This window comes from Rhinatrema bivittatum, chromosome 13, assembly GCF_901001135.1.
Source record: "Rhinatrema bivittatum chromosome 13, aRhiBiv1.1, whole genome shotgun sequence".
In the NCBI taxonomy this organism is placed as follows: domain Eukaryota; kingdom Metazoa; phylum Chordata; class Amphibia; order Gymnophiona; family Rhinatrematidae; genus Rhinatrema; species Rhinatrema bivittatum.
Genome location: NC_042627.1, coordinates 34,754,942 through 34,777,426, shown reverse-complemented (window position 1 = coordinate 34,777,426; position 22,485 = coordinate 34,754,942). Strand labels below are relative to the sequence as shown.

The 22,485-nt window shown below is 47.1% G+C and overlaps 1 protein-coding gene across 1 annotated transcript in view; it reads right to left on the bottom strand.

Annotated features, from left to right (window-relative positions):
* The window catches only part of TRPM1 (transient receptor potential cation channel subfamily M member 1), a 146,829-nt gene that overhangs the window by 108,772 nt on the left and 15,572 nt on the right, over positions 1-22,485 (bottom strand). The window contains 4 exon segments of the mRNA XM_029574497.1: positions 3,444-3,567; positions 4,657-4,831; positions 5,631-5,802; positions 8,700-8,824. Coding sequence (XP_029430357.1) covers positions 3,444-3,567; positions 4,657-4,831; positions 5,631-5,802; positions 8,700-8,824 — 596 coding nt within the window.

The following is a 22,485-nucleotide window of genomic DNA, read 5'->3' as shown; positions in this document are numbered from 1 at the left end:
GATTGGGACCACAGAGAGTTGAAAAAATACATGAAAAATATATAAAAATGAAAAATTGAAAAATTTGAATTGAAAAAAAAAATATACACATTGAAATAGACTTGCACCGCAGATGATTAGAAGACCGGACGGCTTCCCTTTACAAACCAGGGGTAAGCACGTCGTCAAGCTTGCTGATGCGGTAACATACATGCTTTGATATAATTTTGAGTGGTGTTGAGCGAGAGAGAGTTTTTTGGTGGTTTTTTCTTTTTTGGAATACATGCGTAAGTTGATGAAAAAACATTAAGCTCCCCTTTGTTTCTGTAACATTTAAACAAACCTGTGGTTCATAGGTTTGGAACTAGATAAGACTGATTCAAACTTTTATTCTTCCAAGGTAGATAAACTGGAACAGTTTATCAGACAAAATCCTTTTAATTTCATGTTACTCCATCTTTGGAAACAACTAAAAGCTTTATATTTTTCACCAGCATTCAGTGCCATGACATCTTACACAGCCAGCACTCTTGTTTTCTGTTATGAAGCTGTTTTCTGTTTTATCATGTATGTCTTTTTTTATAAGGTGGTTTTAAATGAGTTTTAATTTCTTTTATTTATTATTTCTTTTTGTTTTATTGGTGTTTTAATTATGTATGTTTTTTGTAAAGGACATAGTCTGCATGATCCAAAGTACTTTGGATCATGCAGACTATGTCCTTTAAATAAATAAATAAATAAATAAATAAATAAAATGAGTAGCCCTTACAAAAAGGTCATAATAATTTTTTTTTTAAAGTACTACAGAAATATGCTGATTGTTATTAAACCTCATGGAACCCAGTCACTTCAAAATTCCATAGAATCCTATATAAATCAGTGATTTGATAAATCAGTTGTTAGGTATCTACAATGCAAATTCCCAACTCACCTGGCTTTTATAGACTGAATTTAAAATATCAGAGATAAAAATTACTTCTAAATATAATCAGATGTATTTCCAACATTTTGTTCATTCTTAGAAGTACTAAAAAAAACTCAGAGCTAGGGTTCGGGCAGCAGAGTTGGTTCAGTAATTATACACCCTTTGGACTCTTCACAAAGAAATGGAGCATAGCCTTTCGCCTTGAAGAGAGCTCCCCTTTCAGCCTTGAACTTATCCTAATGACCATCAAGGTGTGTATCCCTATAAAATTCGAAATACAGATACTTGGGTATGTCATTTGTCACACTTATTCAGCTAAATCTAACTTATTCAACCTTTGTTGCTACTTAGACAAATTTCAACATATCTGGATAAGTGGCATTTATCTGGCTATATTCCAATTTATCCAGCTAAGTAGATGAATAAGTCTGAAAAGTGCTACTTGTTCATATAAGTAGCGCTTTTTGAACTTATCTGGCTATGTAACATAGCCGGATAAGTCTAAAAAAAATAAAGCACTTCTTAGCTGGATAAGTTTATTTTATTTATTTTATTTTAAAACATTTCTATACCACTAATTCCAATATGTCGTAATGGTTTACAATGCAACATACATAATAAAAGTTATTTTTCCAAAAAACATAAAAACACTTAGGGGCGGATTTTAAATGCCCTGCGCGCATAAATCCGGCTGGATTTACGTGCGCAGGGCCCTCGCGCGCCGGCGCGCCTATTTTGCATAGGCTGCCGGTGCGCGCAGAGCCCCGGGATGCGCGTAAGTCCTGGGGCTTCGTAAAAGGGGCGGGGATGGGGCGTGTCGGGGGGCGTTCCTGAAAAGATGCGGCGTTTCAAGGGCATGCCGCGGCATTTCGGGGGCGGGCCCAGGGGCGTGGCGCCGGCCCAGGGGCATGGTCGAGGCCTCTGGACCAGCCTCTGGGTCGGGTGATGGCGCGCCAGCAGCCCGCTGGCGCACGCAGATTTACATCTGCTTTTAGCAGGCGTAAATCTGCCAACAAAGGTAAGGGGGGGTTTAGATAGGGCGGGGGGGTGGGTTAGGTAGGGGAAGGGAGGGGAAGGTGGGGGGAGGGCGAAGGAAAGTTCCCTCCGAGGCCGCTCCGAAATCGGAGCGGCCTCGGAGGGAACATGCAGCGCACGCTGGGCTCGGCGCGCGCAGGTTGCACAAATGTGCACCCCCTTGCGCGCGCCGACCCCGGATTTTATAAGATATGCGTGGCTACGCGCGTATCTTATAAAATCCAGCGTACTTTTGTTCTCGCAATTTTTTTAAATCTACCCCTTAATGATTACACCATAATTATACGACTAAGGGCCTTATTTTCCAAATGTATCGCACGTGGTAAGGAACGTTTCGCACGCGAAATGTTCCTTTTCGCGTGCCATACCAAAATGGGGGCGGAGTCAGCCCTGGAAGAATAGGAGTCAGGGCGTCACCTGGGCCGACTCTGCGACGACGGCGCACACAGCGAAAACGTAAGTGCCTTTTCGCTGCCTATTTTGCTCCCAATAGCTACACCTCCTATGGTGGCGCTATTGGGTGCGAAACCGGCAGCGATCGCACCACGACGGCGCGATCGTTGCCGGCTAGCACAGGCCCGGCCCCCGTTTCGGCCCCTCACCCCTCATCTTCTAAAGTATCGCAGGCCTGCGATACTTTAGAAAATGAGGCCCTAAGATAGCTGGATAAATCTGTAAGCTCTACTTATCCGGCTATCAGATTTAACCAGATATGTAGCGCTTTGTAAACTTATCCGGTATTCTGACTTTACTGGATAAGTAACATTTTAAGACTTATCCAGCTAAATAGCACTTTTTTTTAGACTTATCCGGCTACCTTAAGTACCAGAATTTATCCAGATAAGTGCCACCACTTATCCAGATAAGTCCAAACTTGTGTGGCTTGTGGTTTTTACATATACAAGATTGTTTGCTTGCATATATACTTGTATTTTATGCACATATCATTTCCGTGCAGGTTATAAAATAGTAAATTTGTGTGCACCCATATATATGTATAAATGGGTGCATGAGAGCAGATATGAAAGATATCGACCCAGCGTTTTTTCACAAAATCAAGTGAGGAGTATGTTAGTATATCATGACCCACTTGACAATCAGATATCTTTCTGGTTTTTTTTGTTTGCTTTTTTCTTTTTTTATATATTCATTTCTCAAAACAGATTAGATTTGTTCTCTTGTAGCTTCTGCTCAAATAGTTAAGATCAGAATTAAACTAATAATGGACACAAATATTACAGGTTCATGATGTCCTCCAGAAGTTCAATATTAGTATCAGAACCAATATGATTTTATCAGCAACAAGATTGGTTCTTCTATTAAATCAAACTGACAAATCAGGATCATTGCACTATGTGTTTTGTTTTTTTTGTTTGTTTTTTAACTATTCCACAGAAAGAGGAAAGGGAAGAAAGCTAAAAAAAATGAGCAGCATAGCAAGGATAAAGGCTGACAGATTATTAAAGAGATAATCTTGCATTAAAGAAAACTCCTAATTACCCACCAGCTCTTTCTTCTTCATGCATTCCATGAGAACAGTAAATAGCTGATGGGCTTGGTTCCGGCTATAATTAAAGGTTTTTTGAACAGTAATAAGAAGCTGATCTCTTAGGGATTCGCTTATTATCCTAAACAAGGGGAAAAGACAAAAGGAAAGAAATGACAGAGATCAATGTAAACTGCTTCTAATTTTCAAATTACTTTAAATAAATGTTTTTATTTTAAATAAGTAGTCAATTCCTTTCATGAATAATGAAGATAGCATTCCCATATACATCTTGAAGACCACTAAATAAATAAAGTAATTAAGAAGCAATTTTCAAACTGTCTGAATTGGACAAAGTCTGCTGGTGCTTTTAACCCGTGAGCTTTGCGTTAATCCTCAAGGGGAAAGTATAAATGCACTTTCCCTTTGAAATTGCTGTGAGCACAAAGTACCCGAGGATGTTTGCCCCTGCATTTTGTGAGGCTACTTTTTCCATGGAATATAACATGTGTAGATTTGAAAATGTAATTTATGAACATTAATTTTCCTTCCCCCACCTAAATATGGCCTGGGAACACCTCTTCTAAGTATGACTAAAAGTACACGTGTTGTAGAGTGGTAGTTATAACCATAAACAGCAGTGGTACAACAGCCAGACACATGGGAAGGCTGTTTTTTTTTTCCCACTACATCATCACTAGGCTTGGTGGTTGTAGGGAGTATTGAAAAACTTGGTATTATTATTTAGATTTATATTCCGCTTTTTGCACTTTTTCAGCACTTCAAAGTGTAATGGGAGGGGGAATCGGATGTTGGCTTGGATATTGATTTTATGGAAGGTGAGGTAGAAGATGGCGAGGCCTGGATAGCCCACTGACAGAGGAGGTAGAGGCCATCACTTTGGTGAATTTTGGTCATGCTATATTGTTAATTTTTTTGGTATAATGGTTTATTACATTGTATAATGTTTATTAATTTTCATTGTACACTGTTTTGATGTAATTTCGAAAATCAGTTTATCAAAAATTAAATTACCATTACCATAATTACAAATGCATGAAAATATTCTAGTAAGCCCTTGCATTTATAGCTATATGTGTGACTTCCACTGGGGGTAGCCACAAAATAAAGGACATACACAACAATCCTTGTCAACCTCCCATTAATGTTGTTTCTCTTCCTATCATCCTATTAACAGTTAGAAGATAGACATATACTTCTGCAACCTTACCCTGCTTCTTCAGAGTACTTGTGTGCAAAAGACAGAATATCAGATGCACGTCCACTGCCATCACAAACCACCACAGGAATCGGGGGTTCTTCTCGTAGGCATTCCAGGACAATAGAGATCACATTGGGGCCCCCTTCAACAATGAGTGTAACTACAGGCACACCTTGTCCCAATCCTAGGACACAAAGCATTTTGTGATTATATGTAAATAAGGCTGTGAAAAGAGAGGATATCGATGAATTCATTCTTCATACTATTATATACAGATTTTCTTTTCAGCCACTACAAAGCTAGTTTCTTTTCCTTTTCTCTGTGGTTCTCATTGTGGGGTCATCATATTCTGCTTCTTGTATTTTCCCCATATGCACTCCAGCAAAGGCTTTTTCCTTACTCTTTCTGGATTGATTTTCATTAGGTAGCCACCGTACAAGGTCTCTAATATTTCAATTCAGGAAAACAAAAGAGTTAAACACAAGATTAAAGACCTTATTCAAGAGAGGACCTTTTCCAACAGTGGCCAATCCAGGTTACAAGTACCTGGCAAGTACACAAACATTTTGAAATAGTTGGCTGGTGTAACAAATGACAACTGAACATCCCCTTGTTCTCCCTGCCTCACTTTGATTTCCAGGCATAGAAAGACAAAGGGAAACCCACAAGTCACATGGTCTTTGTATTTCTTGTTTTATTATTATTAGTAACAACACAAGAATACCATGAAACAAAGAATCAGCAAAGTGTGAAAATTGGGCTAGAAATAACATATACTGAAATGCAGCAAAATATTTGTGGCACATACATACATCTGCATGTTATATCTAACTTCTAAGTACTTGAAAATCTTGTAACTTTTGATATTAATTTCATAAAAATAGAACAAGGTAACTATAATAATGAGAGACACCATGTTGAGCGCAGTATACACAATACATACATAAATACTGCATCTTATGTACCCCGTGTACTTTACTTACGTGTGTTAATTTTTTGCAAGGAGATGTGTTTTTCTAGTTGTCGCCGTAACTTATCTTCAGCTCCATATTTCCCAAGAGTGCCATTATCAGCTAAGATGAAGTGTGTGTGAGTGTTGTTGAGCACAGAGAGTTTACTCAGAGGGTTTGACATGGTTTGATAAAGTTTTGTTACCTGTTAAAAGAATACAGACATATTTGATTATTAAATCTTTCATTTCATTTTTATTTTTGCCTTGGTAGTTTCCTCTTATTTCTTTGATCTTTCAGCTCATTAGGAACTGGAATCTATTAGACTATGATAACATAAACCTTCAGTTTTAACTGCCTGGATTCTCTGCCGCCTCCCCCATTCTTATAACTCTCTCCCAATTCAGCCCAGTTGACCCGACATGGCACTGTCAGGGATTATCATTACTGGATGAATCTTTTGAGCAATTGGCACTGAAATGATATTTGGCCAGTTTCATAATTTAGTTCCTTCTTCATCCATGAAAAATGAATATCATTCATACCAAATGAATAACACACAACACACCCATAGAGGAATTTCTATGCCATTCCTTGACATCCATGTTAAACAGGTGAAAGATGATGCCAAAAAGCATGAAACAGCATTCAAGGCAGAAGAATAGGAACTAGAAAAAAGTCATCCGTACTTTCTTTTGTGCCATTTTTTGCGCTAATTAAATAATGAGAGATTGTTTTATAAATGGGTCTAATATGTTCATCATTTGTGATGGCATCATTTCAATATGAAGATTAAATAACTCAGATTCTGATTGACATATATATATATTATGGGGCGGATTTTCAGAGCCCTGCTCGCGTAAATCCGCCCAAAACCGGGCGGATTTACGCGAGCAGGGCCCTGCGAGCCGGGAAGCCTATTTTACATAGGCCTCCCGGCGCGCGCAGAGCCCCGGGACTCACGTAAGTCCCGGGGTTCTCGGAGGGGGGCGTGTCGGGGGCGTGTCGGGGGGCGGGCCCGGTCGTCGCGGTGTTTCGGGAGCGTGTCGGCAGCGTTTTGGGGGTGGGTACGGGGGCGTGGCTACGGCCCGGGGGCGTGGCCGCGCCCTCCGTACCCGCCCCCAGGTCGCGGCCCGGCGCGCAGGAGGCCCGCTGGCGCGCGGGGATTTACGCCTCCCTCCGGGAGGCGTAAATCCCCCGACAAAGGTAAGGGGGGGGGTTTAGACAGGGCCGGGCGGGTGGGTTAGGTAGGGGAAGGGAGGGTAAGGTGAGGGGAGGGCAAAGGAAAGTTCCCTCCGAGGCCGCTCCGATTTCGGAGCGGCCTTGGAGGGAACGGGGGGAGGCAGCACGGCTCGGCGCGCGCAGGCTATACAAAATCGATAGCCTTGCGTGCGCCGATCCAGGATTTTAGGGGTAGATTTTCAGACGAGCGCGAACAGCCTACTTTTGTTTGCGCTCCAGGCGCAAACAAAAGTACGCTGGATTTTAGTAGATACGCGCGTAGTCGCGCGTATCTACTAAAATCCTGGATCGGCGCGCGCAAGGCTATCGATTTCGTATAGCCTGCGCGCGCCGAGCCGCGCAGCCTACCCCCGTTCCCTCCTAGGCCGCTCCGAAATCGGAGCGGTCTAGAAGGGAACTTTCCTTTGCCCTCCCCTCACCTTCCCCTCCCTTCCCCTTCCTAACCCACCCGCCCGGCCCTGTCTAAACCCCCATCCTACCTTTGTCGGGGGATTTACGCCTCCCAGAGGGAGGCGTAAATCCCCGCGCGCCAGCGGGCCTCCTGCGCGCCGGGCCGCGACCTGGGGGCTGGTACGGAGGGCGCGGCCACGCCCCCGGGCCGTAGCCACGCCCCCGTACACGCCCCCAAAACGCTGCCGACACGCCCCCGCAACGTCGCGCGCTCCGGCCCCGCCCCGACACGCCTCCCGACACGCCCACTCCGAAAACCCCGGGACTTACGCGAGTCCCGGGGTTCTGCGCGCGCCGGGAGGCCTATGTAAAATAGGCTCACCGGCGCGCAGGGCCCTGCTCGCGTAAATCCGCCCGGTTTTGGGCGGATTTACGCGAGCAGGGCTCTGAAAATCCGCCCCTCAGTGGATACGCGCGGCTCCGCGCGTATCTACTAAAATCCAGCGTACTTTTGCTTGAGTCTGATGCGCAAGCAAAAGTAGGCTGATCGCGCTTCTTTTAAAATCTACCCCTATATTATATGTCAATCAGAATCTCTGTATCCATTCTAGTAAAACAGACTGTGTATTCTAATGAATAAAGTCAAGATGCTTGACAGTATTTGAATTACTCAGATATTCTGAATGGATCCAACAATATGAATATGAAACATTTACTTGATTGAGTGTTTTAGGCAGTTAGGGGCGGATTTTCAGAGCCCTGCTCGCGTAAATCCGCCCAAAACCGGGCGGATTTACGCGAGCAGGGCCCTGCGCGCCGGTGAGCCTATTTTACATAGGCTCACCGGCACGCGCAGAACCCCGGGACTCGCGTAAGTCCCGGGGTTTTCGGAGTGGGCGTGTCGGAAGGCGTGTCGGGGCGGGGCCGGAGCGCGCGGCGTTGCGGGGGCGTGTCGGCAGCGTTTTGGGGGCGGGTACGGGGGCGTGGCTACGGCCCGGGGCGGTCCGGGGGCGTGGCCGCCCCCTCCCTACCCGCCCCCAGGTCGCGGGCCGGCGCGCAGGAGTCCCGCTCGCGCGCGGGGATTTATGCCTCCCTCTGGGAGGCGTAAATCCCCCAACAAAGGTAGGATGGGGGTTTAGACAGGGCCGGGCGGGTGGGTTAGGTAGGGGAAGGGAGGGGAAGGTGAGGGGAGGGCAAAGGAAAGTTCCCTTCTAGGCCGCTCCGATTTCGGAGCGGCCTAGGAGGGAACGGGGGTAGGCTGCGCGGCTCGGCGTGCGCAGGCTATACGAAATCGATAGCCTTGCGCGCGCCGATCCAGGATTTTAGCCGATACGCGCGACTACGCGCGTATCTACTAAAATCCAGCGTACTTTTGTTTGCGCCTGGAGCGCAAACAAAAGTAGGCTATTCGCGCTCGTCTGAAAATCTACCCCTTAATGCTTAAAGTCATTATATCCCCAAGAAACTTACATCTCTTCCAATAAGATCTTCCTTGTTCTCTACAATGCCCCATGGTGCAATTCCTATGGCACAAATTCGTCCTCTGGACTTGGAAGAATGATCTTTCAAAGCATCTCCCACATGACGAATTACACCTACAATTACAAAATTAGAGGATGGGAGATATACTTTTGTATTGTTCAAACTCTTTTCATGAGCTAAAGTACTGTGCTGAAAAGTGTCATAAAAATGATAGATTACTATCTCCAAATTTATGGTATTTCCCACTGAAGGCACACCTAACCAGTTGAGTTTTCAGGATATCTGTAATAAATATATATGAGATAGATTTTAATAAGATCCAGTGTATGCAAATCTGTCTCATGCATATTCATTGTGGCAATCCCAAAAGCCCAACTGGTTAAGTGTGCCTCCAGGAAAGGGATGAGAAAGACTATATTAAAGTAATTGAAACAGCAGATTTTTGTAGATAACATTTTTGATTAATAGACTGCATATGCTAGAAAACTAGAGAACAGTGGTAACTGCTGAAAAATTCAGCTTTCCTACTGAATTTCATTTGCCACCTGTGGGATGAAAAAAATATTCATTTCAGCATTTTGTACTTGACTATACATTTTTCCAGATCATGCAATTGAGAGGATTCCTGTCAGTTATATTATATCAGAAGCTTCTTCTCTTAATATCACTTGCATCCAATTAGAAAAAGAACACATTCAATTTCAGTATAACATGTAACAAATAACTCTTAACGAACACAGCATCAGACTAATGGTGCTAAGGATTTCAATAACCTGTCTCTTGCCACGCAATGGGCTACAAACAGTGTCAGATACATCACCTTCAAGATCATTCATTTGCTTGTTGAATAACAAAATATGCTACCCACTTAAACCCAAAGTCATGGACTCAAAGGAACTTAGCTTATTTATGTTCTTTTCTTCTTGTAATTTATAGCTATGAACCATTCAACCTGTAACATTGCACACCATCTCCAACACTGTGTTTCAAACAGCCGGCACAACTCGACATAGGCCTAGGTTTCAGTGAAACATTTGCCTGCCTCAGAGGTCAAACACAAATGTTACCCACTACCAACTCAACATATCTCCCAAACAAACAAGCTCAACAACCAACCAATCCACTAATTCATTTTAACCATGCCCATAGCCCATAGCCAATCAACTCATGTCACCATAAAATGTGAACTCCATACCAACTCTACCAACCAATTACTACCTCCATTTGGATATTTATCTCATTCCCAACCACACCAAACTCGTACCTAGATAAAAACCTATCAATAAAACAACTGACCATTCTATTTCAACAGGCAAAACCATTCAATTTCTTTGTTCAACCCAAACAGATGTATAGGGTTAAGAGTGTAAATCCACTGCTGTTCTTTGTGTACTACCACCGCATCTAGATTCTCCCCTCCCCTGCACATCCAAACCAACCTTTTCTAAGACCGCGAAGGTGAAATCTGAAAAAGAATGTTGTCTGGCTAAACAATGTACAACCAGAGGTGCCTCAGTTCTGTGTCTCATAATTGAACTCTGATGCTCTATAATCCTTGACCTCACTGATCTTGTTGTTTTATCAATATAGATGAGTTGACAAGTGCACCATAAAATATTTTCTACTACTTGAGAGGCATAGGTTGTACAAGCTACCAATCTGTGCTTAGATAGCTTTACTAGAGGTAATATATTACCATCAAAAGACTGCGGAGATACTGTGCGACACCTTCCACAAGAGTGGTGGCCTCTGCCTTCCCCATTAATAGAAGATGACACCTCAACATCACTAAATACTGACTGAACCACTATGTCCCACAAATTATGTCCCCTTGTGAAAGAAAATACTGCAATATCCTGAAAAGCTGAATAAAGTTGCAACACCCTCTATGCTTCCTTATACTCTGTTGAATCTTATAAATATGCAGTGCCTTTTATTTTTTTTCCCCAGCCGCTGCTTCTCACCTCCCTCAGGAGGTCTAGGATTGCCGGGACGGCCTGACTCATCTTTCCTCGCAACAGCCCCCTATTCTTTTTGCGGCCTGCAGCCGCTCCTGCTGCCTTGGTGCAGTTGAAGGGTCAGCTACTAGCCCCTTTCCTTTCTCAGCCATCACTTTGTCACCGGCACTAAACACGGCTTCACCAGGCCTCTTCTCTCTTCAGCCGCCAGCACGGGTCAATTCTGGGAAGGAGTAAGCTGGTAGCAACCGCAGCTCTGCTTGCTTTGGGTCATTCCAAGACCAGCTGTCTTTATGATTGTGGCCTGATGTTACCTGCAGCTGTGGGGACTGTCATTCGTTCCCTCATCTTTCCCTGATCGTGGAATTTCTCTGCGGCCTTGAGTCTTTCTCTGCTGCCCTGCGCCAATGTCTCCCTGATTGCTCTTCTCCATCAGCTTGCCTTCTCTCCTAGGGCACAAACCTTGGACCACCTTCACCAGCTCATTTCAGACCACAGACCTCTAGCATTAAAGGGACCCGACAGGCCTCTCTTGCAAGCCTCTTTTTTTCAGGGGCACACAACCAGGACCCAGGTAATTTTTTTTTTTTTTAAGTATTTTATTTATTTAATTTTGGGTACCCCATTTACATTGGAAATTTAAAAAAATGTACATTTGTTTCTTTTTCAAAGAGATGTATAGGAAGATATATTATAGCTCAAAGACCTATGGGTAAACTTTTACAGTAACACAACACAAAGCAGTAAATGAAATACCTGTTATTTCATTTTAGAACAATTTACTGATATTTAAGGAGCTAAAAGAGCATCTCCTCCATGTGGAAATTGTACGAGAGAAATCCCTGATGCAGCATATGTGAAAAATAGATCTGTTTTGCATTGAGCAAAACTTAGGATTATTCATCATTGATCTAAGTATGGATTACATTGCGCAAGATTTTTAATTTTATTTTGAAAATTAAATATTATGAAAAATGAACTAATGAACATTTTAGACTGATGATTATAAATTGATATGCCTAGTATTTGATGGTCCTCATTGACTGAGACATAATAATTTAAATGTTGGTACAAAATTCTAGGGTAGATTTGGTTTGATAATAAACGTTTACAGTGCCATCTCTTATAAATCTGCTCATTGAGCAAGCTTCAATGCTTGCTGTTAACTGACCCATTTCAATAGCAATCACACTAAAAATGTAACACCCGGTCCAAAGCTTCACCCTTTATTGGGCGAAGTGTGTGAAAGAGAGTATATCATGCTATTTACTGTGCCACTGCTAAAGCCTAATTTCTATTTTATAAGATACGCGCGTATCTTATAAAATCCGGGGTCGGCGCGCGCAAGGGGGTGCACATTTGTGCAACCTGCGCGCGCCGAGCCCAGCGCGCGCTGCCTGTTCCCTCCGAGGCCGCTCCGATTTCGGAGCGGCCTCGGAGGGAACTTTCCTTTGCCCTTCCCCTCCCTTCCCCTACCTAACCCACCCGTCCGGCCCTATCTAAACCCCCCCCCCCCTTACCTTTGTTGGCAGATTTACGCCTGCTAAAAGCAGACGTAAATCTGCGCGCGCCAGCGGGCTGCTGGCGCACCATCACCCGACCCGGGGGCTAGTTCGGAGGCCTCGACCACGCCCCCGGGCCAGTGCCACGCCCCCGGGCCCGCCCCCAAAATGCCGCGGCACGCCCCCGAAACTCCGCATCGTTTCGGGAACGCCCCCGACATGCCACCTCCCCGCCCCTTTTAGAAAGCCCCGGGACTTACGCGCGTCCCGGGGCTCTGCTCGCGCCGGCGGCCTATGCAAAATAGGCGCGCCGGTGCACGAGGGCCCTGCGCGTGTAAATCCAGCCGGATTTACGCGCGCAGGGCATTTAAAATCTGCCCGAGTATGTGCTTGCTAATATCTTCTGGCTATGGTCAACAAGCAAACTTCATCTAGATGTTCCGTCTCTACCACAAGCCAAATTGTCCTCCACAAGAAACAGAGCTATCTCCATCATTGGCCCCAAATGATGGAACTCGCTACCTCATCACCTGAGCTCTCAAGAAAACTTTAAATCTTTAAAAAAAGATCTTAAAACTTGGCTACTCAGCCAAACACCCAGACAGTAAGGAATAAGACTTCAGTCCACACCCTTGGCGTGTCCCACCTTGGGCATGCAATCTCCCTCCAACGACTACCTCTCTGACTCACAGAAACCTTCTTGATTTTTTCTCTGTATCAGCAGTCCCCTTACATGCTTAGGGGTAGATTTTCAGACGAGCGCGAACAGCCTACTTTTGTTTGCGCTCCAGGCGCAAACAAAAGTACGCTGGATTTTAGTAGATACGCGCGTAGTCGCGCGTATCAGCTAAAATCCTGGATCGGCGCGCGCAAGGCTATCGATTTCGTATAGCCTGCGCGCGCCGAGCTGCGCTGCCTACCCCCGTTCCCTCCTAGGCCGCTCCGAAATCGGAGCGGCCTAGAAGGGAACTTTCCTTTGCCCTCCCCTCACCTTCCCCTCCCTTCCCCTACCTAACCCACCCGCCCGGCCCTGTCTAAACCCCCATCCTACCTTTGTTGGGGGATTTACGCCTCCCGGAGGGAGGCGTAAATCCCCGCGCGCCAGCGGGCCTCCTGCGCGCCGGGCCGCGACCTGGGGGCGGGTACGGAGGGCGCGGCCACGCCCCCGGGCCATAGCCACGCCCCCGTACCCGCCCCCAAAACGCTGCCGACACGCCCCCGCAACGCCGCACGCTCCGGCCCCGCCCCCGACACGCCTCCCGACACGCCCACTCCGAAAACCCCGGGACTTACGCGAGTCCCGGGGTTCTGCGCGCGCCGGTGAGCCTATGTAAAATAGGCTCACCGGCGCGCAGGGCCCTGCTCGCGTAAATCCGCCCGGTTTTGGGCGGATTTACGCGAGCAGGGCTCTGAAAATCCGCCCCTTAGAGCACAGATATATACCTAACTATATTGTATATTTTGATTGATATTAATTTATTGTTCAGAACCAGTTTCTGTTTTCTCTGTTAAATAGGGATGTGCAAACAAAAAGTTTATGTTCATAAGTCCATAAGTCGAAAAGGGGGGTCAATTTCGGTCAATATGGACATATGGAGAATTCCATAAGTTGAGTCTGTGTCCATACGTGCACCGGTTCCCTAAATAAAAATTTAAACCCCTCACCCTCCTTAATCCTCCTGACCCCCCCCAAGCTGGCCAAAAGTTCCGTTTGTGTCCAACGAGGGGTCCGGGAGCGGAACCGCGGTGGACCACGTGACGGCTGCGTCACTCCGACGTGACGCGGATGTCACGTGCTCCTCGCAAAGGAATAGAGGAATGGCTTCCTGACTCCCCGTTGGACCACCAGGGAGTTTTGGTAAGTCTTGGGGGGGATTAAGGAGGGTGAGGGGTTTAAATTTTTATTTAGGATCAACGATCGCGATTTCCAATGTATTCAACATAGCTATGTTGAATAAGTTGGAAATCCGATCGTTTTCGCCTCATCACTTTTAAGTTAAAAAAAAAAAAAAAGTAGCGTTTTACATATAAGTTCAAAACGAATGCACACCCCTAGTAACAGGTTGTTGTAAATGTAAACCGGAGTGAAGGCAACTTCTGCTATACCTCGGTATATAAAAAAATGCTAAATAAAAAAAAAAAAAAAAAAATGGTTTTAGCATGCACACTAGCACCATGGAGGATAACTTCCAGACTAATGTGCGTGGCAGCATATATGTGTGTATAGGGCCATGAGTAGATCTATGCTAGTGTTTATAACCCACATGCAAGAAGGTACCATGCAAACCTACCCCATCCCTATCATCTATCACCGCCACACCCTCCTCTCCAAACTCTCACAACGTTCCGTGAGCCATTCAACGAGATCACTCATCCCGATCATGATCTCACCCCTCACCCAACTACTAGGACTCACGATATTCTCCCTAACCCTCTTCAACGCTCAGTCCCTCACAAAGAAAACCCACATACTTCATGATTATCTGCTGGATTCCAAACCAGACGTCTGTGCAATCACGGAAACCTGGTTAAAAAACTCCGACACCCCATTGATAAACCAGTTACCTATACACCTCTATGACTTTTTCTCAATCCCAAGACCCAAAAAAAGAGGGGGCGGTCTGCTCCTAGCAACCAAAAAAGAACTCAGTCTCAGCCAGCAACCCATCAAGACCTCCTCCAAAAAACTGGAACTTGGATTGTTCAAGTCAAAACATATTCAAATTCTCCTTGTTTACGCCCCACCAGGATCACTAGACTCAGATACCTCTCCCTTCATAGAAACCATTGCCAAACACATCAGCATTGATTCACCTGCTATGATTCTAGGGGATTTCAATCTGCATGTCGATGCCTCCCCGATCTCCCCCAATTGTGAAACCTTCCTTGCCACACTCCAGGCAATGGGCTTTGAACAAATCATCAATAAACCCACCCATAAGGCAGGACACACGCTTGACCTCATCTTCTTAAACTCACACCTATCATACATTAACACCCCTGACTGCACCCCTGTCCCCTGGTCTGATCATTCCCTAATATCAGCCACTCTCATGACTCGAGGAAACACTATTCAGCCACAACCTCACTCCACCATCCACTTCAGGAAACTATGTTCCTCCGAAACACTCAGGGAACATCTATCCAAGGAACTCCCCAACCTAGACATCTCCAATCACAATTCAGCCCTTCTATCATGGCGCAATATCACGGAGACGATAGCCAATAAACTTTGCCCCAGAGCGACGAAAACTATCAATTGGACACAAAAAAGGAAACAACCTTGGTTTTCTTCAGAACTTAAACTAATGAAGCAAAACCTCCGACACAAGGAAGGCTCTTGGCGGAAGAACCCCAACTCCACAACACTATCGGACTACAAATGCACCATGCATCTCTATAAGATCTCTCTTTTACAGGCAAAAAAAGACTATTATGCTAGCAGAATTCATGATATACAATACGACGCCAGGGCCCTGTTTTCCTATGTAACTCAACTCACTAAACCCTCTGCTCCTACCATTCCGGACGATCAGGCTCAATCCAAAGCAAATGAACTAGCACTCTTCTTTCAGGATAAAATTGCAAACACTCTAGCGCTTCTCCCTACCAACACAACCCTACCAGCCCTAAACTTCACCACGACACTTTCCTCCAGAGCTGCTCTAGACTCCTTCGAACTCACCACCCCTCTGGAGATCAAATCGACACTCAAGAAATTGAAACCATCCAACCACCCGATGGACCACATCCTGACTAAACTTCTACTCCTCATCCCAGGAGCACTATATCCAGATCACTGGCCGACATCATCAACTGTTCCCTGGCCCAAGGAATATACCCAGATGATCTAAAGACAGCATCCCTTAAACCCCTCTTGAAGAAACCCAACTTGGACACAAAAAAGCTCTCCAACTTCCGACCCATATCCAATCTCCCTTTTCTTGTGAAACTCACTTAGAAAGTGGTGAACACACAGCTCTTGGACTTCCTTGAGGAACACAAAATCCTATACCCTTCCCAGTATGTCTTCCATAAATCATCCAGTATGGAAACCCTCCTCCTCTCTCTATCAGACCACATCCTCTTGGGACTAGATAAAGGGCATTCATTTCTACTTGTCCTCTTAGACATCTCCACGGCTTTCGACACCGTGAACCATAACATCCTTCTAAAACGACTCTCAGACATCGGATTATCTAGATTTATTTATTTTTATTTTTATTTAAAGATTTTTTATATACCGGGGCACGTTAAAAACATCACCCCGGTTCATATTGTAACGTAACTTAGCAACAAGCTTTACAATAGTTTAATGTCAAGCAAACAGTAAGAAAACTAAGTCAACTCAAGACAGGTGAATAAATAATTAACTCTTAAGGAGAGTAGAGGAAAGAGTAGAGAGTAGAGGAAAGAAGATTTTTAACTATCAACAAGATGACAGGATATAAGCGGTGACAGGATATAAGCAGTGAGTGATAGGGAGAGGAACGACGGAGGGGGTGATGTGGGAGGAGGTTGAGGGGAGGATGGGAGGAGGGGGAACAGGGATGTAGGATGAGGCAAGGATGAGGGGGGGGGGTCTGAGGTTGTTAAGTTCGATAGAGGTGTGTCAGTCGGGTGGGGCGTATGGGGGTCGGGTATGTATCTTTGGGAGTAGTCAGTCAGTCGGGCTATGCTAGTTTGAAGAGCCAGGTTTTAAGATTCTGTTTAAATATTTTATGGCAAGGTTCCTGGCGTAGGTGGGGGGGCATTTTATTCCAGTGGGAAGTGCCTGCTATGATGAATGATCGTTCTCTGATGATACGCCCTCAGATGGTTCAACTCCTTCCTCAATAACAGAAGCTTTAAGGTCACAATAATAAAGAATCCCCTAATTTCAAATCTACTCTAGGGGTTCCCCAAGGCTCTTCTCTATCCCCTACCCTCTTCAATATCTACCTTCTGCCCCTTTGCCAGCTACTCACAAACCTAAACCTAATTCACTACCTAATCACAGACGACGTTCAGATCTTGATCCCTATAAAAGAATCCCTTCCAAAATCACCTTCCTACTGGTAGAACTGCCTTAAGTCCATCAACAACTTACTCACCAGCCTAAACCTGGTCCTCAATGCAGCTAAAACAGAAATCCTTCTTTTCTCCCCCGACCGTTCAGACAGCTCAGAACAGTCTCTAACCCACAGACCACTCAAGTTAGAGATTTGGGAGTCATCCTTGATAACCATTTGAACTTGAAGAAATCAATCAACAATATCACTAAGGACTGTTTTTACAAGCTTCAAGTTCTTAAAAGACTTAAACCCCTTCTTCATTTCCAGGATTTCAGAACTGTCCTTCAGTCAACACTGTTCTCTAAAACTGACTATTCTAACACTCTCCTTTTAAGACTCCCGATCTCCGCCACCAAACCACTACAGATGCTCCAGAACTCAGCTGCCAGAATCTTAACCAACACCAACCGGGGAGCTCATATCACCCTATACTTAAACACCTGCACTGGCTACCAATAAAATACAGAATCCTACACAAAGCACTCACCATAATCCACAAATCCATCCACAACCAACTACCACTAGACCTTCAGTTCCCATTAAAACTATATGCACGTATTTTCAACTTTTTAAAAATATAGCATACGTGAGTAGAAGTTACTTACATGTGTATATTCTAATTTTTATATGCATAATATTCACCCCCTAGTGAATATCATGCTATTTTTTGTACACTAAACAGCCTTAATATGTAATATGCTAACTTTTAATGCATAGGCCCTGAGTGTCTAAAATTCAACTTTCCAGTGGGGGGACTTGAAGGAACCCTTCAAGTCCCCCCAACTAAATCCACATGCCTTGTTGCGGTTCCGACCGCTTCCCCTCTGATCGGGCTCAGAACTGCCTACCTCCGTGCCAGCAACCGCAGGTTCCCGCATGGCCCAGGTGCCGGAGCTCTCCCTGCTCGCCCATCTTCCACGTGGTGGACGCCATTGCTGACTCGTCCTTCACCAGCCTCGCGCGCGCGCAAGGACGCCCGTCTTGAGCGTCCTGCTCCCGGAAGCCCAGCTCCGCCTACTCTGATGAGCTCATGCCCAGCTCCCAATATAACCGGCGCCCAGCCGTTACTCAAGCGCCTTGCAACGAGGTTCCCAACTGCTTAGTTGTTGCCAGTTGCGATTCCTGATCATCTCTCCGCGGTCTGAAGACCCCGGTTTGCCTCTGACTACGCTTCTGCCTGCCTGCCCGCCACGACTCCGGTTTGCCTCTGACTACGCTTCTGCCTGCCTGCCTGCCAATACTCCGGTTTTGCCTCTGACTACGCTTCTGCCTGCCTGCCCGCCAAGACTCCGGTTTGCCTCTGACTACGCTTCTGCCTGCTGCCCGCCAAGACTCCGGTTTGCCTCTGACTACGCTTCTGCCTGCTGCTCGCCAAGACTCCGGTTTGCCTCTGATTACACTTCTGCCTGCTACCCGCCAAGACCCCGGTTTGCCTCTGACTACGTCTCTGCCCGCTGCCCGCCTAGACCCCGGATTGCCTCGAACTACTCTCCAGCCTGCCAGCCCTTTAACCAGGCTACCCGGGCCGCAATCCATTTCGGGCCTTTCTTCTGTGACTCTCAGACTCTCCTGGTAGGCTTCCGGCCTGTTACTGGACTTTTGTCTCTACTTCTCACTGCAGCTCCTAAGTCCCAAGGGCTCAGGCCCCTACGGGCTCCTCCCGGGGGGGGTCCTGGGCTCCGGGTGAAACCTAGCCTGCTACTGTCTCCGGTTCCCGGCCTGCCCAGCCATTGGTAGGCCGGCCCAAGGGTCCACCTCCTGCCTTCCGACCTGCCTAAACCAGAACAGTTGCAAGGCCATGGACTCGGCGGAGAATCCAGGGCTCCAGGCCATCCCGGGGATGGCACAACGCATCCAGCAACAACAACAGTGCATTGATACCTTGGCCGCCACTGTGGAGCAACTGCTCGGCCGCTTGGACACCGCTCCCTCGGTCCCACTTCCAGCTCCGCCTCCTGCTTCCGTATCCAGCTCGGTCTCGACAACCCAATTACCTGCCCCAACACGTTATGCAGGGGACATCAAGACATGTCGAGGCTTCTTGAACCAGTGCTATGTACGCTTCACCCTTCTGCCCGCACAGTTCCCTTCGGATGCAGTCAAGGTGGCCTACATCTTTTCCTTGCTGGATGGCAGGGCACTGGACTGGGCTTCGCCCATGTGGGAGCGTCAGGATCCCTTGTTGCAGAACCTTCAAGAGTTTGTACTGAACTTCCGCCTTGCCTTTGACGATCCCGCACGCCAGACCACGGTTACCTCGGAGCTCTTGCACCTTAGGCAGGGGACTCGCTCCGTGGCCGATTTTACGATAGACGTTCGAACATTGGCCATGGAGGTTGGCTGGTGGGACGATTGCCTGAGGGGGTTCTTTCTGGAGAGCCTAGCTAGCCGTATCAAGGACAAGCTCGCAGGCCGAGATCTCCCGGATGACCTCAATGACCTGATTGATATTGCTGGGAGGGTGGATCGTCGTCTACAGCAGAGAGATAAGGAGAATCGCTCCGTTCGCAGAACACCACCACCAACTCCTAGTTCCGCACGGCTTCCAAGCCCCAGGGCACCATCTGCTTCCGCCACGCCCGGAGAACCCATGCAGCTGGGGAGGTCTCCCCTGACCCCTGAGGAGAGAAAGAGACGCCGCTCCTTGGGCCTGTGCCTCTACTGTGTGGGCAAGGGTCATTTTCTCGCCAATTGCTTTGAACGTCCGGGAAACGACCGAGCCTAGGTCATCATGAGGAGCTACTCCTAGGCTTTGCAGGCTCAGCTCCTCATTGCACCCTTCGAGTGACTCTCAAATATCCCGGTGGGGAACTTCAGACTTGCACCTTTATAGACTCTGGGGCAGAGGGCAACTTCATCGTCGCCGACCTGGTTGACCAACTTCTACTTCCCACGCAACCCCAGCTTCCACCACTGCACATTTCTTCCATTCGTGGCACCTTGCTCCCAGGGACCGTTACCCGCTGCACCGGTCCTCTGACCCTCCAGACCGGACTGCTTCACTCTGAGGAGATCGCTCTCCTAATCCTTGAACGGGCGGTACACCCCCTGGTCCTGGGCCTGCCCTGGTTACGGCGCCATTCACCAGTCATCCAGTGGGACACCTTCCAGCTCACCCAATGGAGCCCCCACTGTTTCACTCATTGCCTACAGGTTCCTCATCCCAGGAGGCCAATACAACTCTGTTCCTCGCTCCTCCTGCCAAAACCATACCAGGCCTTTGCTAACGTCTTCTCCAAAGAAATGTCAGAGATTCTTCCGCAGCACCGGCCTTTCGATTGCCCCATTGATCTACTACCAGGCACCACGCCTCCTCGAGGCCGAGTGTATCCGCTGTCCTTACCAGAGACCGCAGCCATGTCTCAATATGTTACCGAGAACCTGGCCAAAGGCTTCATTCGACCATCTCGTTCCCCCGCAGGAGTGGGCTTCTTCTTTGTGGCTAAGAAGGACGGCTCACTCCGCCCCTGTATTGACTATCGTGGGTTGAATGCCATAACTAAGCGTGATCGCTACCCTTTGCCTCTGATCCCTGAGCTTCTGGACCGCCTGCAGGGGGCACGCATTTTCACCAAACTAGATCTCCAAGGGGCCTACAATCTCGTCCGTATCCGGCCTGGGGATGAATGGAAGACGGCCTTCAACACGAGAGATGGGCATTACGAGTATCTGGTAATGCCCTTCGGACTCTGCAATGCGCCGGCCTTCTTCCAAAACCTCATGAACGAGGTCCTACGTGATATGCTACCCTCCCACGTGATAGTGTACTTGGATGATGTACTCATCTTCTCCAAGGATCTGGAGTCTCATCGCCAACACGTCCGACAAGTTCTGCAAGCTCTCCAAGATAACCACCTCTATGCCAAGCTAGAAAAATGTATCTTCGAAGCCGAGTCACTGCCCTTCTTAGGATACATTATCTCCTCCACTGGCTTTAGGATGGACCCTGAGAAAGTCTTGGCCATAACCAAGTGGCCCCAGCCTCAAGGCCTCAAAGCCCTCCAAAGGTTTCTAGGGTTCGCCAACTTTTATAGACATTTTATTCCTCGCTACTCTCACCGAGTCGCTCCTCTCACCGCCTTAACCCGTAAGGGAGCTGACCCTAGGAACTGGCCTGACGCTGCCGTGAAGGCATTCTTGGACCTAAAAGAGGCGTTCCTGGCGGATACTTGCCTTCGTCACCCTGATCCAGCTAAACCCTTCATCGTGGAGGTTGACGCCTCCAGTGTGGCCGTAGGGGCAGTCCTCAGCCAACACTCCTCCTCTGGACAACTATTGCCCTGCTCCTACTTCTCCAAGAAATTCTCCCCGGCTGAGGCGAATTATTCGATTGGGGACAAGGAACTCTTGGCAATCAAGCTTGCCTTGGAAGAGTGGAGGCAGAGGCTCGAGGGCGCAAGACACCCCATTAATGTATTCACAGATCACAAGAACCTGGAATTTCTATCCCAAGCTCAACAATTGAACCCCCGCCAAGCCCGATGGTCCATGTTCTTCAGCCGATTTGATTTTACCGTTCAGTATCGCCCGGCAGCGAAGAACCTACGAGCTGACGCCCTGTCCAGGACCTCCATGGCAGAGGAAGAAATGGATCCTCCTCAATACATCCTGGATCCCGGTAAGGTTCTCCACTCCACATTAACGGTCCTATCCCAAGATAGAACTGTAGTTCCCCGGCGAGATCGGCTAAAGGTCCTACGTTGGGCCCATGACTCCCTCACGGGAGGACATTCCGGACGAGAACGGACCTTTGAGCTCCTCAACCAGTTCTACTGGTGGCCTAGCTTGCGACAGGATGTATGCACCTATGTGAGTTCATGCCCCACATGTGCTCAACAAAAACCCAGTTCGGGCCCCCCCCCCCGTGGCCTGTTACAGCCGCTCCCGGTGCCTGCAGAACCATGGACCCACTTGACCACGGTCTTTATGGTCGACCTGCCCTTATCCCAGGGGAAGACGGTCATTTGGGTCACGGTTGACCGTTTCTTGAAGATGGCACATTTCGTCCCATTGCCAAAGCTACCATCAGCACCAGAATTGGCCCTCTTGTTTGCCCAACATATTTTTCGTATACATGGACTTCCTGTGGACATTGTTTTGGATCGTGGGCCCCAATTCACCGCACGATACTGGAGGGACCTCTGCAAGTGTTTCAAGGTACAACTCAGTTTTTCCACCGCGTTTCACCCCCAAAGCAATGGTCAGTCTGAGAGGATGAACCGCTCTCTAAAGACCTTCCTACGGGCTTTCATTAATGAAA